General features: G+C 40.9%; 1 protein-coding gene across 1 annotated transcript; it reads right to left on the bottom strand.

The window, feature by feature from the left end:
• Nucleotides 1-2,974: 2,974 nt before the first annotated feature.
• KCNG3 (potassium voltage-gated channel modifier subfamily G member 3) lies at nt 2,975-13,900 on the bottom strand (the record flags this gene model as incomplete). The annotated part of the gene is made up of 2 exons (XM_079298591.1): nt 2,975-4,787; nt 13,251-13,900. The coding sequence occupies 2 exons, from the start codon at nt 13,898-13,900 to the stop codon at nt 4,142-4,144; spliced, it is 1,296 nt and encodes a 431-aa protein (XP_079154717.1). The 3' UTR covers nt 2,975-4,141.
• Between the last annotated feature and the right edge of the window lie 2,482 nt (nt 13,901-16,382).

Here is a 16,382-nt window from a genome sequence, read left to right as displayed (position 1 = left end):
CATAAGGACTTCAGCTGCACTTTTGGGGTAGAAAAATCAATTCCTTTACAGGCATTAATTGCAAACATGATATGAAAAAGCTGTGCTTTTTCTTTTAAATACATGGATATCAAGATAGGAATCTTACACTACCAGGATTTTAGTATTTCTCAAACTTGCTGCTATGCACACCAGTATAAGCCACCATACAATAAGAATTAGTATCACATTTTTATATGGCTCATCCCTATGCTGATAAAACTGTTTAATATCATCAGTCAAACAAATTAATTTTTTTGGTGGGTACTCATCATGACAATATTGTTTTCAAGTCTTACATCAATGAAAAGGATAATATTCCATTCATTGTGATATTTGGGATGATGCTTCATGTAGAACTTTAGAAGGAAAATACCCTAGAGAGCTTTACATTTCAGAGACTTCATTAATGATAAAGTACTTTTAAGTGACAGGAAGTACTTTGAAGGATTACAGCCAATATATAGTTCCAAATAAATCAGTCCTAGGGTTTGAACCTAGTATATAATGGATAATTAACCTTAGCAGTTCAAAACTCATTGACATTAGTTTCCATTTTAGATGAACCAAAATGCAGGATCACAATTGTACAAGCTGTCTTCATTTTGCTTCAGTTTTATTCTACTTGTATTTCATCTAATTTGTTCCAGATGTGAATGTTTCCAAGAGAAAGTGCCCATGAAGTCTTTCATTGAATAGGGTTCAAGCTGGCAATGATTAAAGATGAGCCAGCTTGTCTTCACTTGGCTTTTTGCTTTGAAATGCTGCACTTTGAAATAGAGTGCTGCAGCCCATGTCTGCATAAAACATGGTCCCCAGAAAATTTTATAAAACAGTTTCAACTGTTTAAAAATATGCTTATTTTTGACTACACATATAATTCACATTTTGTAAAGTTTCACAAAAAATCCCACTGGTCCATTGAAAATAAGATGACATATATTACTAGAAGTCAGGTATCCTAATTACCCTATAAAATCCTGGTTTAAGGCTACCATGAAGATTACTTTATTTCAACTTGGTTTGTAAGGAAACTAAAGTCTACACACTGATTACCATACAATAATAGAAAGAGAAAGAAAAGAACTAACCCATAAACCACTACAAACAAATAAAAACCACAAAAAAACACCAAAAAACCCACCGCAGGATCTCTCCTTAGTGGGCTTGTATACAGCAGTTTGAAAATATTTTATTATAACTTAAATTAAAAAATACATTAGGTCATTCTCTTCACATTTTGCCATATAAAAATTGAACACAAGCTGTTAAAAAAAAACATAGTATGACTTAAGATAATCTCCACAGACTTACTCCTTTAAACAGTTTTTAGATTTATGTTTTTACAGTGGGAAAGGATCCTTCATCAGAAAAACACTTCATAAAGGATGAAACATTTTGTTGTATACCATATATAGCCTGGATTGTTGAAAACTTCCTGTCCTTAACTGCTTATGCAAAAATGATTCATGGTGCAAATTGGTATTCACAAGTTATTATGTGCATTAATTTATATTTTCCTTTCTACAGGCATCTAAAGATGAGATTTATAGGTGGTGTTGAAATACATTTTATTTTATCTTGAAATTAAGATTGCAACATACTTTATATTCACATTCTACATGAATTTTAAGTTATTGTCACAATGATGATGGTTTAGGTGTTTTGTGGAGGAAGGTTGTATCTTAGAATTTTGGTTTGGTTAAATACTATATGTGGACAAAAGACAAAGTAAATTTTAAGGAATTTTATGACAAACAGTATTTTTCCCAAGCATTCAAAACAGCACATAAAAATCTGCAGGGCTAAGTTCTTACATGGGATCTTTAACCTATTTTAGCTAAAAAAAAAAAAAAACAAATTAAAAAAAAATTTGATTAAAATAGAAAAAAAATAGCAGTTTTCTACTTAGAAATGGTTTTGATATTGTTCAAATAACTTTTCATTAGAAGATGAAAATTATATTTTCTTCCATATCTATGTTTGCATTAATGACTGAAATTTTAATTTTGTTAAGGAGGGAATTTTTTTGCGAGGAATAAAAAACCCCAAATGTTTCAACTGACTATAATATATGCATGATATATATAGGTACACATGCAGGAATACAGAGCCAGCATCTCCACTGCTGTAAAACATCTAAGAGTCTCTGAAGTCACAACTTGCCTAACTAACATCAGCTGTGAATCTCACCTAAGGCAGAAAATTTTGCTGATCTCATATTCACCTCTCTGTGGAATGCTGGAGCAGGTTTCTGAGCAACATGGTTTTGATAGAAAAGGCATAAATATAGTAGTGTAGGGAACTACAGAGCTAACCTTTGAACACACCAGTGGCAAGAAATAGAGGTATGGCTGTAACAGCACTTAACAATGGAGTCTTGAAGGGGAAGTCAAGCTTGTCTCTAGGAAGGCTACTAAAATTCTTTACAGGTCTTAAGAGAAGTTGTAATTGCAATGTGATTCTTTAAGACTACTTAAGACTAAGACCACTTAAAATGATAATGATTCTTTCAGGTCTCAGGGAAGAGCCTTCAATGTACTGGTTACTGATCAATGTGGCAGGTTTATTTGAGTGAGCAATTCCAGGGATGTGTTTTCTAGGTGGTACTCACTTCACTTCTAAAGCCTTTCACAATTACATATATAGAAGATGCCTCTACAGCACAGTTAGAATAAATGCAGTATTTTCAGGCAAGCACACAAATTTCAGCTGTGCTGATGACTCTGAGCTTTCATGTTAGGATGAAAGCTCCCTGTTGATGTTTATTGGTACCCAGATTTGTAAAGCTGTACCTTAATGTGTTTTAGTATCTAACTGGACATTTCTATGTAGCAGCCTTTCAGAATTATATTGAACAATGCTATTAAGCAGTACTACACAAGAAATATTTCAGAACTTAACTTGATTCATTTTCATTTCCTAGTAACATTGGAGAATACGCCATGTTGCCAAGTGCAACTCACACTTCTATATTTTACTTTCTTTGGTATGCTCTGGGCTTTGTACAGTTGTTTTTAAAACTTCCATTGAGGTATATCCTTCAGTAAGGATTGAAGAATTTAAGATTATGAAGAGTCTCATCTGACAGGTAGCAGGTACTCTTGTTTTCCAGTGCTTGCTCCAGACTATTTCAAATGATGGAATCTTACTATTTGTCTTAAGAGGACTCTCACTATGATATCTATGTTTAGATATGTGGGGCAGGGAGGAGGTCAGGGAGGAAAATCTGTGCTTATGAGTATATAACTTCAGGTGAATAGAATTGAGCTGAATGTATATAAAATTTGGAGAGCTCCCCCACTAACCTACCAGGAAATATATATATCAATCCCTGATTTCTTATGCTGATCTTTGTAAAATACAATACTTACTTCTACTTACAGTTTGGTTCCAGACAAGAAATTAATTGTGACCTAAAGAAGTCCTTGCTTACAACATTTGGAAGTTCACTTCTTGCACTTCCTTGTGAACTCTCAAATCCAGAGAAATGCCACTGGGTTTACAGAGAAGATTTGTGTGCTTCCTCAAAGATCAGAATCAGGCCTCAAGGTTTTTTTTTGTCCTATAGACCTATATTCTTCATCTTTCCTGAGTCACAGAACCAGCTCTACTTTGTTGCAAAGCACAAAAGCACAAGTGGTTCTCCTTCAGCATATAATTTGTATTATCTGAGCTAAAAGTGGAGATACCTCAGACAAGAAGCTATCAATGCTTCTGTAAAGCATTTAGATATTGGAATCTTTGACAAATATCTGCTACACATTGCTTAGAATGGTTTAGGATATAATTACAGGAATGATAGATCTCAGTGTTACACCCATTTTTTGTTCTGCTTTTTTTGTGGGAAGGCAAACTGAACACCAAACTGGTCTGGCTGAGGATTTCTGAGTCCTCTTTTGTTAATTTTGTTCTCTCAAATTTGAAACATCACTCCCTCTCCTTGCAAGGTGCTCAAGGCAGATGGACATCCTTCCTGTCTGAATGGTGACGGGCTTTCTCCAGGCTGGTGAGAATGTTGTTCCACAGGACCATCCAGTCAAGGAGGACACGTGAAGGGACCTTCCACCATCCTCTTCTAAGACAAAGCTTAGCAAGCAAGTACAACAGAATGCAAGTTGGATCAATTTAGGAATTCAGCAGAGAGGCTTCTACTGTACCTAGCAGATCGGAACTTGAGCTCATGGTAGCATTGCACAAAGCTGTGATAGATGAAAGTGATTGGCAGGGCTAATAAAACGATGCCACTAACCACACAAATTCCTCCAAGAATCCTTCCTGGTACAGTGATGGGACACATGTCACCGTAACCAACTGTGGTCATCGAGATGATCACCCACCAACAAGCAGCAGGAATGCTGGCATAATCCTTATTCTTTGTTCCCAAGTCCAGCCCATTTTCAAGAAGCTGTGAAAGTGCACTGAAAATTGCCATAGCAACACAGATAAAGACAAGTAGCATCACCATCTCTCTGTAACAACGCTTCAGAGTCAGACCAAGTGTTTGAAGGCCAATGAAATGACGGGCCAGTTTAATCACCCAAAAGATTCTCATCATTCTTAAGACCCTCAAGGTGACTCCAGCCCTCTGAAGCTGTGAATTTTCCCCTGTGAAAACTGTCATTAGAACAGAGATGTAGTAAGGAGTAATGGCCAGCAAATCAATGATGTTGAGAGGTCTTCTGACAAACTCACACTTGTTTTTGGAGACGATGAACCTCACAATGCATTCTGCAGTGAACCAGCCTATGCAGATAGCTTCAATTATCCTGCCAAAAGAAACAAAGGACAGTATTTATGCTCTGTGCAAAGTCTTCAGGGGATGTTTCGTTTGTTCACAGATATTACCAAAGTGACACTCAGACTTTCACAGACAACAAACAGAAAGCCATGCCATCCTTATCCTGCACCTGGCCCTGGATTTCAGCAATTAGCCTGAGGATTGAGTGAGAGTTTAAACTCATAATTGCTAAGGACTCGCTCACATTGCTTTCTCTGAATAATGGATTGCTACTACTCATAATACTGGGTAAATATGCCTACAAAAACTGGAACCCTACAGAAAATTGTACTGTAGGACACCAATGCCAATGTGTAACCTTATGTAGAACAGCTGGGTTTGGGGTTTTTGGGTTTGTTTTTTTTTTTAGTTCATTTGGGTTTTAGGAATTTTTTTTCCCCCTAAGTCTATGAGGCCTGATCCACTCGGGAATGCCTAGGATTGTAGATCAGTGAACTATCTGGTTATGAACAGCTATGTATAGAACCTGAGAGCTAAACTAAAATGGAAGTGCAGATGGAGTAGGTAGAAATAAGTATTTGCATTGGATGATACATAAATATTAGTTCTTTAGGAACTAGCCTAAACCAGTCTATCCCAAACATGGGCTTACCTAGAACTACATTCAAACCTATTGCCACTAAATACATTGCCACTAAACACAGATGGTATTTTATTTTTCAGTATTTCATCTATAAAGTACTATGCTTGGGTCCTCCCATTTACCACCATGCTCTGCATTATTGAATTTTCTCTTTTGCTGTAAATGTAAGTCCACCTAAACTACATTTCAGCAAAAATGTCAAGGTAACCAAACATTAAGGTGATAGGCAAGATCCTCTTGTTGCCAAATGCAGAGGAAATCCTGGAAAGGGATTTCAGTATGATCTTAAATATTTTCAAGTCCCAGTGCATTGAATGAGACTTGAGAATATCAGGTGGTGGATGACTGGTGGAAGGTAGAAACAGAAAGTAAAAATGTTGCTCAAAGATTATTTAGTAACTGTTATGCATGGGTTCACAAATCTCCCTGAGATTTCAGACTGTGCTCACTTTTTTAATACATGAGGACATGGAAGCTAATCTTCCCCTTCTTCCTCCGTTTATCTTTTTAACCAACAGTTTGAGCAAAGAAAAAGCCCATCACTGATGCTTTCTCTTACCAACAGCTCTGAAACTAAACTGGTGTGAGATCAGAGATTCTAAAATATTTCCAGAAAATACAACCAGAGTTTTTTGCTACTGCAAGGGCTCTAACAAGGTAGTATCTGTTGAAACATTTTGATTTCCAAGTGAATATCCAACTGTCATTTCAAACCTAAAATTCTTCTTCCCTAACACATCTGCATAATTTCTTACCCATTCTGAAATCTATTGTTATTAATAAGATGGTGTCCTGTTAAAATGATAATATAATTCTATAATTGATGTAATTATAGACTCTATAAACTAATGTCTTCATAGACATTTAAAATTCTAAAATTTTGTTTATTTTTCATTAATTTTTTCATTCATTCTCTTTAGTTGTAAGCTAAAATTGGAAGAAACAGTAACATTCACTTGATGTAAAGTTATAAGGTACATTGTAATTTTAGCCACAGTAAAATTAAATGAACATTATTTACTTAGTCACCTAAAAGTGGACCATGTTTTTCTTTTCTCATGAATAACAATGGAAGTGCTGTAAGCAAATGGCCCTTTCTTCATAAAGGGTTTGTAAAACTCTAGTTCACGTTAGCACCTTTTGATGGAAAGACCTTTGAAATTGAAAACCATCTCTTAAGAATTAGATGTTCTCTTAAAAATTAAGCTTCTGGAATCTTTATATTTGAAAAAAAAAAAAAATCAAGGAAAAAGCTGAATGGGCAAATTTACTTTAATCCTTTTTACTTATGATGAGGAAATACCTAAGATTTTCCCAGTACAATAGAACAGCAAGATCATGGTAATGGACAAACTGATGATGTCTGAATTATTATATATCTGAATACTTATATGTTGGTTAGTTGAGGTCTCATGTAATATTAAAAGAAAAATTGTATCTGGATAGAAATTTGCAGCCAGGAATATTCAACAATTCCAACAGACTATTTCTGTACATTTTATGAGATTTCTCTGGTAGTGTTGTCTGTATCCTACAACACAAAGCATTTAAATGAAAAAGAAATTTGTAATTATATAATTTAAAGCTTTTTCACTTGGTATTTCCTCCTGATGCCCTGATAATGTCACAGACATGACTCCTCCATTTTGTCACCCCTTAGACAGGTTATCTCTGGGTTGAGATTTAAGGAGATTAAGTCCTGATCATTGTGATACAGTAGAAATTTTCTTCATGAATCACATTGATTCAGAGGTCATATAACTTTGGGGAATAGTTGCACAAGTAAAGGTCCATGAAATACGTTCAATCCATTGTTTCACTCTGGCAGTTCCTGGGACAAGAAATACTGTAAATCAGTTAGGAAGGACTGAAGAAATATTTTCTTGTAGAAGAGATTTGAAGTGAGCTAAGGAACATCATTGATACAAAAATGACACAAGTGAGATCAAGGCAGTGGGGGATACATTAATGTCATTCTATTTCAACCTGCACTTCCACTTTTCCATTTTGCATCCAGCCTTCTTTCTCCTGGCTGGGGAGAAGATAATGAAGAAGGGTGTCCCTTAATTTTTTCCTTCCTCTACTTACTTTTCAGCCATCAGTGAAACATTTTTCATTTTTCCTCTCTTGTCACTCCTTTTTTGCCTGTGTAGATGGATTTTGGCAGTGCTGGTGAATCACACAAAAATGAGTGCTTTGGTGAGAAAAACTAGAAACCTCTGGCATGTTGGGAAATCTGGAGTGCTACATTCTGCATTTCCACTTTCAGATCAAGATTCCCTCTCCTTGCAGTGACTTATCTTTATAGTTAACCTTATCAGTGGATAAATAACATCTAATAAGGAAAGAAATTTTGACAGTTAATCCTTAGGAGAAATTAACAGGATATGAAGTTAAAGCCAAATGAAAGGCATATACTCAGAAGACTAAAAGTACCTGTAGTTTTCATAATCAGTTCTTAAAATTTTTCTGCATATTCACAGGACAGACTGCTTTTATTGCCTATGTTTGGAATAATGATGCATTAAAATCTATAACTATATAATTAAATAGTGACTTTATTTGATAAAAATATACTACCTATTTTAGAAATGTCTATCACAGTTTTTGGTTGGTTGGGTTTTTCAGTTTTAAAGTAGCTGGTATCTAAAAAGGAGAGGGGTAATTAAAAACAAAATCATGAAGTATTTCCTTGAAGATTTCCCACAAATTTTATGTATAATCACAGAAAATACTAAGTCCTGATTTTTATTTAGTTACAGGCTATTCCTGCTCAAACTTACTGTTCACTGTCCCAGACCAAAGCACATGAAAGAGTCTTTCTCACAAAATTTTAAGCCGCTTGGTACTTAGCAGTCCTTCAAGATTGCTCTAATGAATCTTTTGTCCAAAAATGGAAAATCAAGCCTTTGCAAGCCTCATTCCTACTCTAATCCCATCACTGTTCAGTTTTCTGTTCCCTATAATAATTCCTCTCAGAATAAGCTACTTAATGCACAATGAGTTAAATCATTTCAGAAATCATTTCTTCAATCACTAACAAGTTTAGTTTGTTATTACTAAAAAAGAAAACTATGCTGTAACCATATTAGCATTTTTTTAACTTAGAATATTCTTTACCTCAGCTTGCCAATTCGTATACTTTCAATATCCTCTGGTGAGTTGGTTGAAATCAAGCCAAAATATTCCTTAGCGGCACTATTATCTATTAAGCTTGTAAATAAAACATACACAGCAACAGGACACATGAGGGAAACAGATGATATGATTAAAGACAGTATATGACAGGGTTAAAGACTGTCAGCACTGATTTGTTAAATTGTTGCTAAAGTCTATTTCCATGTAAAGCACATTAAACATGAAAAATGTCCAAGCAGTAGCTAGAATGATGAAATTCCTGCTCAGGAAGACTGCTGAGTGTTTTCAGCAAATGTTCAGGGTTTTTTAATCCTTTTGAAATCAAGGGCTTCCTTCTCACTACAAACTGTGGAGTAAAGGCCACAGAACAGCTAGTTTCCCTGAATTAAAAACCACACTGGCTTTTTTCCATTCTGTCCCTGCTTTGGTAGAAATTAAATGTTGTCATGCATTAAACTCCAATGCTTTGTGTGGGAGGCTGTAATGACCCATCACCCCCCAGGGAAGGGGCAAATCTCTTTCACAGCTCGAAGGGGAGACCTGGATACAAACATATTGAGCCCTGAGATCCTCAGCATCTTTTCCATGTACGTTGAACATGACTGGCACCTAGCCCTGGTGAGTTTAGGACTCGGCTGTGCCCAGGCAGTGATATACATCTGTTCTTTGTTTCACCCCTATTTTTCAAAGAACTGGTAAATTCAATAGAAGAGTCCATGTCTGTGTTTTTAACCTAGGTCTTTGAGTCCATTCTTTATCTTCAGTCTACTGTTTTAACTTAGCAAAAATGTGGTATTCAAGTTAGATCTTGTCCAGGAAAGGAGTTCTTACTGTTTTTTGAATAGATGTTGAACATAAACATTCAGGTTCTGAAATTGTACTACTATAAAGGAAAAATACTTTTTGTATGTCTAAAATTGAAATGCAATTTTTTTAGGCTGGTATTTTGCAGAAATTAAAAAAAAAAAAAAGCCCACTGGCTCTTGATGAGAGATGCTGTTTGGAGAAACTACTGTGATTATTTGCTTTCGCTTAAGAACACAGCAATCACGTAGGTTTGATAAGTCAGTGATTATTTTAGTACAAACCTAATCATGATTATTAAATGGAAAGGGGACAACCATCTCTTCTTAGTGCTAACAAACTACTCATATTTAGCTTTAGAAAAATAGTTTAAGGCAGGTAGATAGAACTGTGCTGGCAGTAAGTCAAGCAGCTACAAATGATTTCCTATTACAGGCTTGAGAAGCTCTCCCTAGAAGATTACGCTCCCAATCAGCGTATGGACAGGTCCCTGAGCAGAGACTCTCAGTATGCATCTGTTGGCACAGTTCAGAGGACAGCAAAGATGACTTGAAATTGCCAGAAGCAACAGAAGGCATTCCTGCTGTCTGCTCCTAAACTCTGCAAATCCAATGCAGATCTTTAGCTCTGATGAGTGGAACTTGCCAAGGCTGGGAACGGAGCAAAAATCTTAGAATGAAATAAATTTAATAACATCCCTCATCCTGAGAACAGGCCTGGGAAAGGCAATCCCTCTGCAATCAGGGAATTGTATTTCAGTGTCTGTAATATCTGTAAAATTCTGAGATCAGATTTCTCATCCCTCTCTCCTTGAATAAAGCTTACTCCTGGAGTCCTCTGTTGCCTTCTAAAGGGTGTTATCCCAAAGGATCAGAAATAGCCACAGACTGTTCATCCTTTGAGAGCATGGTCACTATGAACAGGCATAACAACATAATGCCTTTGTGAAAAAAGTTTGGTGGATTTGATTCCTCTTCTGCTGAAGAGGTGTTAGCTGGCAGCCCCAGTAGCCCTCACTGCAAACCTCATTAAAGAGGCTGATTTTGTAAATGCCAGAATTACTGACCCCCTCACTTGCTGAGATGATGTCCAGGTAAGCTGGAGATACACTGCTGGCCAGCTGTTCTCACTACAGCTGTCCAAAGCAGTTCTGGGAATGGTTACCATGGGAGTCAGCCACAAAATTATCCATGTGGCACCTTTCTGACATATTACACTGAGGCAAGGGGGGCTTATTGTGAGAGACTGAAAATTTTAGAGTTGCTGGGTTTTCTGAGGTGTTCTCACCTCACCTCCATGGCTTATGCTGAGCTGAATAACCAGCTACATCCAAATCTACAGCCTAAGGATTTCTAGACCAGCTCATTAAATTTTCACTCCTAAAACTTCTCAAAATAGAGTTTTGGAATAACATACAAACTTCATACAGTGCCATGTGAGTCAAAACTCAGTTGTGTACAGCATTAACGTAACAATTTCTATTGGGAAAAAAAATTAATTTTTTGTATTACTATGGTAGATAGACTTTATTTTGATGAGGAACGTTGTTTAATAGACACAATTTGGTTTTAAACTTGTAAATATATCAGAAACAAGTGGACAGATTTTTAAAAGCCTTCTCACCTAAGAGGGATATGTATTGCCAGAGTATTCAATCCCAGAAACTTCCATGGGATTTCTGTGGTCAGGCTTTCAAATAAGCCACTTAGCTACTTAAGTTTTGCAAACCCAACTAGTTTGGAATTAAATAACTACAAAATAAGAAATCAAAAACATATAAAGGTAAATAAAGTCAGATTACAACTGAGCATGTTGGGTCCAATCCTATGGCACATGTAAATAGTGATAACTAAACTGGGCAGTTCACTTAAAAGCAGCTGTTGCTAATATGCACTTTTCCAGCTATAATTAACTTTTTTGCTGTGATGCAGTATTTGCAAAAGAGAGGAGTGGCTCCACATTAGTGGTCACCTGTGGACAGAGAAGCATTTGTGTCTGTTTTCCATGTGTTTGCCATCAGATTGGGATTGGTTCCTGTGCAGTCAGAGTGCACGGGTTACATGAGCCAGTCTGTACTGGTGCTTATATGCAACAGACTTTTGTTACATTGGTAGAAACTTTCCAGCTGGTAGAAACTTTTGTATTTTTTTGTTGCAATAACATGGAGTACTACAGCTGGTACAGAAGAAACTCACCCCATCATTGGTAGTCCTCCTTCTAAGGTTCTAAAAGGAGCCTTCAGTGCCCTGGGAACTGTTTGGCTACACTATAGCTTACAAGTGCTTAAGACCTTATCCTTCTAACAATTGATATACAATATGCTTGTTCAGAAGAGTAAAATTAGGATCTTGAAGACAAAGGCACTATGAAGGAAAAATTACACATCCTATGCCATGTTCCTCTGCAAGCTGAACTCTTTCTGTAAGAGAAAATTTGTGGTTGATTCCCATACCATGAAGACATTAACAAAGACATAACCGATGTGGTTAATGCTATTGTAGCATCTGTAGCATATTGTTGCATCTATTTTCCCATGCCTCTTGGGAGTATCTCAGCAATTTGCTGCTGTACAAAGAGGTCACTCACAGCATCTACTCTTTGAAATAACCTTGCTAAGCTTAAGTAAGGCTTTTTAACTGGAAGAACCTTTAGGACCTTTTAACATATCTGAATCTAAGCATGAATCGACAGCTTCTCACACTGCATCTCTTTGTTCATACAATTAATTTTTGGCTCAACTACAATGAGAAATACAGGTGCAGTTTTCCATTAGGCTAATGGAAACTATGAAAATACTTTCCAAGGAATTAATCTGGCTACTAAGATATAATATATCACATTCCAATTAACTCTATGGTAAAAGATGATGATTTCATAATGACAAGGCTGCAATTTCACTGTAGTGCCCTTTTAGAAGAGCAGAAGCTGAAAACTTTTTGTTGAATATCCTTTTTTTTAAAAAAGGGAAAAGCTAGCAAATACCAGGGATGTTTACTTCTTTTTTTATATGTCAGTCATATTTATGGGAGAAATTCTACCAGACTGGTCTCAATTTTGTTCTCTAGGGAACGGGGAAGAGGAAGGAGAGAGAGAGAGGGAACAGAAGAGTGAGTGCAAGAGTTTCATCAGTGTAACCCTGATCTGAGGTCACACGATGGAAAAGTGTTCCTCCTTATTAGTGAGGCTCAGGATTGAGCGTTATACCTCATACCCTGTTTTCTGCAACGGTTTGGCAATGTTTATTATGCATAAAGGAAATGTAAACATCTGCTACATTTATACACTGGGGTGCTTGAATGATGTATTTGCAAGAGCTCGATGTGCAGTTTGATCATCTTCTGTGGTCCCCACATAGAGAATCTGAGATGTAAAGGGAGGAAGGGGGGTAAGGCTGTTCCCACATACAGGATTTTACCAGAGCAGAAATGTAAAATGCATTGCATCTGCTCCATCAGAAGGACCTGTATTGGGGGATTATTTTCCATTTTTTCTCCCACGATCATAAGGCATAAATTTATTTTTGGAGCGTCTGAAGTTCTCTGTGTGGTCCCGTGTCTCCTAGAAAGGGGCAATGAGAGCTCCAAGGACCTGCACGGAGGGAGAGGCACCCTCACAGCGAATAGGAGCCGTACCCCGATGGCCCCGCTCCGCTGCCAGCCTGCCTAGAGCCGAGCCTGGCGCTGGCCCCTGCGCTCGGCAGAGCCCGGAGGGAAGCGGAGCTACGGAGCAGCGCCTCTCCCCGACACCCCGACACCCCTCCCCGGCTCAGGGCCGGGGCACCAAGGCGCGCAGACCATCTCCGCCGGCGGAGGCTACAGCCACGGACCGTCAAGACAAGGGGCAGGAAGCACACACTGGACGGGACACACGGGGACCGGACAGCGGGAAAATAAAGGATCCTCCTACCCTGAGGGTTCCCTCACTGACTCTGCTGTGTACCTGCTCTGCTCCTCCACGCTGCGATTCTCCGGCGCCCGCCACTCGGGCAGGGTGCTGGCGCACAGCACCACCATGGACACAATGACGAAGAGGATGGAGACGGTGGCCAGGACCTGGGCGGCCACGGAAGACGTGGGCTCCTCAAAAGTCCTCCTCATCCTCTCGAGCCACTTCCTGCCCTCGGCTGCCGGGGGCCGCCGGCCCTTTCCCTTGCCCTCGGGGCCGCCGCTCGGCTCCTCCGCCGCGTAGTAGGTGCACGTCTCGGACATGCGGTCGTCGAGGCGGCGCTGGCAGCAGTAGTCGAGGTGGGAGCCCTCCAGCCCCCAGTAGATCATCTCGTTGTAGAAGGACAGCTCGCACATGTGCGGCACGAAGCGCAGGTGGCCGTGCCGGACGTACAGCATGATGAAGCCGAAGGCCTCCGAGTGCCTGTCGAAGAAGTACTCGTTCCGCTCCCGGTCGTAGTCGTCGCACACCTCCAGAACGTCCTGCTCCGAGAGGCAGCCGTGCAGGCGGCTCACCCGGCGCAGCGGGAAATCCTTCAGCACCTCCCGGGAGAAGGAGTACCGGGTGCCCCCGACGTTCAACACCACCGAGGGACCGCGGCCAAAGTTCATGGCTTGGGCGGGACGGAGGAGGGGAACGGCGGGCAGGGCAGGGCGCCGAGGCGGGGGGCAGCGCGGGCGGCAGCGGCTGCCCCGGCTCCGGCTCTGCGCGCACCGCTGGCGGCTCCCGCTCGGCGACGGGGCGGGCGGCGGGCGGGGAGGGAGGCAGGGGGGGAGGGACAGCGGAGAGACGCCGCCGCGGGCGCCCCAGCGGCCGCGCAGGAGCGGAGCGGGGCGATGCCGCTCGCAGGTGCGGGCGCGGCTCAGCGCCGGCGGGCGGCCGCCTCCGCGGGGCCCCGCCGGGGCGGGAGCGGGGCCGCGGGCATGGCGGGGCCGGGGAGCTCCGCGCCCGGCGCCGCTCCGCTCCCCTGCGCTCCGCCGGTGCCGGTGCCGGCTGGCAGGCGAGCGAGGGGCGGTGCGGCGACGGCGGGGTGGGGACACGCCTCCTGCCCGCCCGCGCACATGGAGCGGAGCGGGGCTCCCGCTGCCCCCCGCCCTCCGGGGACCCCTCCCGGCAGAGGCTGGGGCGCAGCGCGGGACCCGCCGGCCCCGCTGCCCGCCCCGCGCAGCGGCGCTTGCTCCAAGTTGTCCGCTAAACGCAAGTAACACTTTGTGGGCGTTTATTCCCCCCCTCAGGAAAAGCTCGAAGTGTTTGAGCGCGATGCAGCTCGCTCCTTGTACGCGGCTGCCGACGGCCAGCGCCTGTCTTTCGTTTGCCTGCCGGGGCGGCAGGGGAGTCCCGGTGCCCGCAAGGGCAGAGTTCTTGTCACAGCCCATCCGCCCCGGCCCTCCGCCGTGCACATCTGGATAGGGAAACTCTGCTCATTTTCCTCCTCAGATAGTGCCTGGACACCAGGAAGAGACAGGTTCAATAGTCTTCTTCTCTGCTTCTGCCCATCCTGGTCTCAGGTCTCTGCTGCTGCAGCTTCCTGTGTTCCTGTGTCCGGCACCTGTTCTCAAGATTAAAGCAATTATTAGCTGCTACGACCCTGTGTGCACTCTAAAGCTTTCATTTCATTTGGCTGCATCAAGTATAGGGAGATAATTTCTGCTACTGACGGTTTTTTAAATTAATTTTCTACCCGAATATGACAGTTCTCCAAACTGAGTTATCTTCTAGGCTCATTAACATCTGGACTATCTTGGGCTAAAAGCAGGCAAGACACAGCTCTCCCTTTCAATGAGATGCTTCCAAGGAGTAAGGCAGGTATGTATGTCTTTTCCAAACCAATGCCAAAGATCTGTCACTCAGGTGTTATGTCTTTAAATGGGCATCCGGGTTAAATCAGTGTTTTCCCATCCCCATTCTTTGTCGCTCTAGATGTATGCACTTCATGGGTTGTTCTTCCTCCCATGTTACTTTATCAGCTGAGATTTCTAAGGCACATTTAGGCGTATCAAAATAAATGAATAGTCGTCTAATTGTGTAAAAATTAGGGTTTGTTTTTTTTTTTTTAGAGCGAGAATGATATTAAGCGCTACTGTTTTAAAGCCCATTTGCCATCTTCTAAGATGCACTTTTGGAGAGTCTAATCGATGTCCCCGTTCCCGCGGAGAGCATCCCGCGGGCTCTGGCTGTTGTGCAGCTCAACCACGAGAGGGCGCGGTTAGTCGCCGTTCCCTGTTTGTTTCCCGGTTTTCACGGGAAACCCACCCAAACTCCAAAATGCTGTCGACTACACACACCAGCGAGTTGTGGCACAGTAAGGTCATTTAGCATGTCTGCTTAGTCATGCTGCTGTCTGTTTTCCTATAACTGGAAAGGGTTTTCGTTCCAGCGGCTGCGTTCATAGAACCATCAAATAATTTCCCTTGGAAAAGACCTTTAAGATCATCTAGTCCTACCATTAACCCTGCTGACAAGCCCACCACTAAACCATGTCCCTAAGCACCACATCTACACATATTTTAAATACCTCCAGGAATGGTTGTATGGTTAATGTATTTTTCTGTTTGCTAATTTTATAAGCAGCAAACACTAAACTTCTTCTCCCTTCTTCGATGTACACCTTCTGTATTTCATTCTTTCAGGAACAATCACTAGAAAATCTGCTTGAGAAATTAAATAGCAAAACCTGACTAGAACTCTGGCAGTGCTAATGAGTTACCCAGGTGCTTTTGACTTTGCAATTTGTCAGGCTTCCTGCTCCATATGTTCTAACCATTCCTTGTTGGGAGCTTGCAGAGGAAGAGAGCAGAGTACAAATAACACAGCTTGAAGACACACATTTACTAACTGTATTGAAATATTGGTTAGAGTGTATGTTCCAGAAATTATTTCAAGAGGAACAAAGCTTTGTGTGCTGTGTTAAGAAGCTGTCTGGCAGAACAGGTAAAGTGCTGGCCTGACAAGACTTTAAGGTGCATTGCTTGATGAGGCATTGTGAATTGATTAATGCCTGTTCCTATTTCTGGTTTTCAGTTTCTTTTAAATATAGAATATAATTATTTCCTCCTTCAGAATTGCACTGTGAAATATTCAATATAAACAAAG

The sequence above is a fragment of the Erithacus rubecula genome (genome assembly GCF_903797595.1).
Source record: "Erithacus rubecula genome assembly, chromosome: 2".
Lineage (NCBI taxonomy): Eukaryota > Metazoa > Chordata > Aves > Passeriformes > Muscicapidae > Erithacus > Erithacus rubecula.
This window is presented reverse-complemented; position numbering and strand designations above follow the sequence as displayed.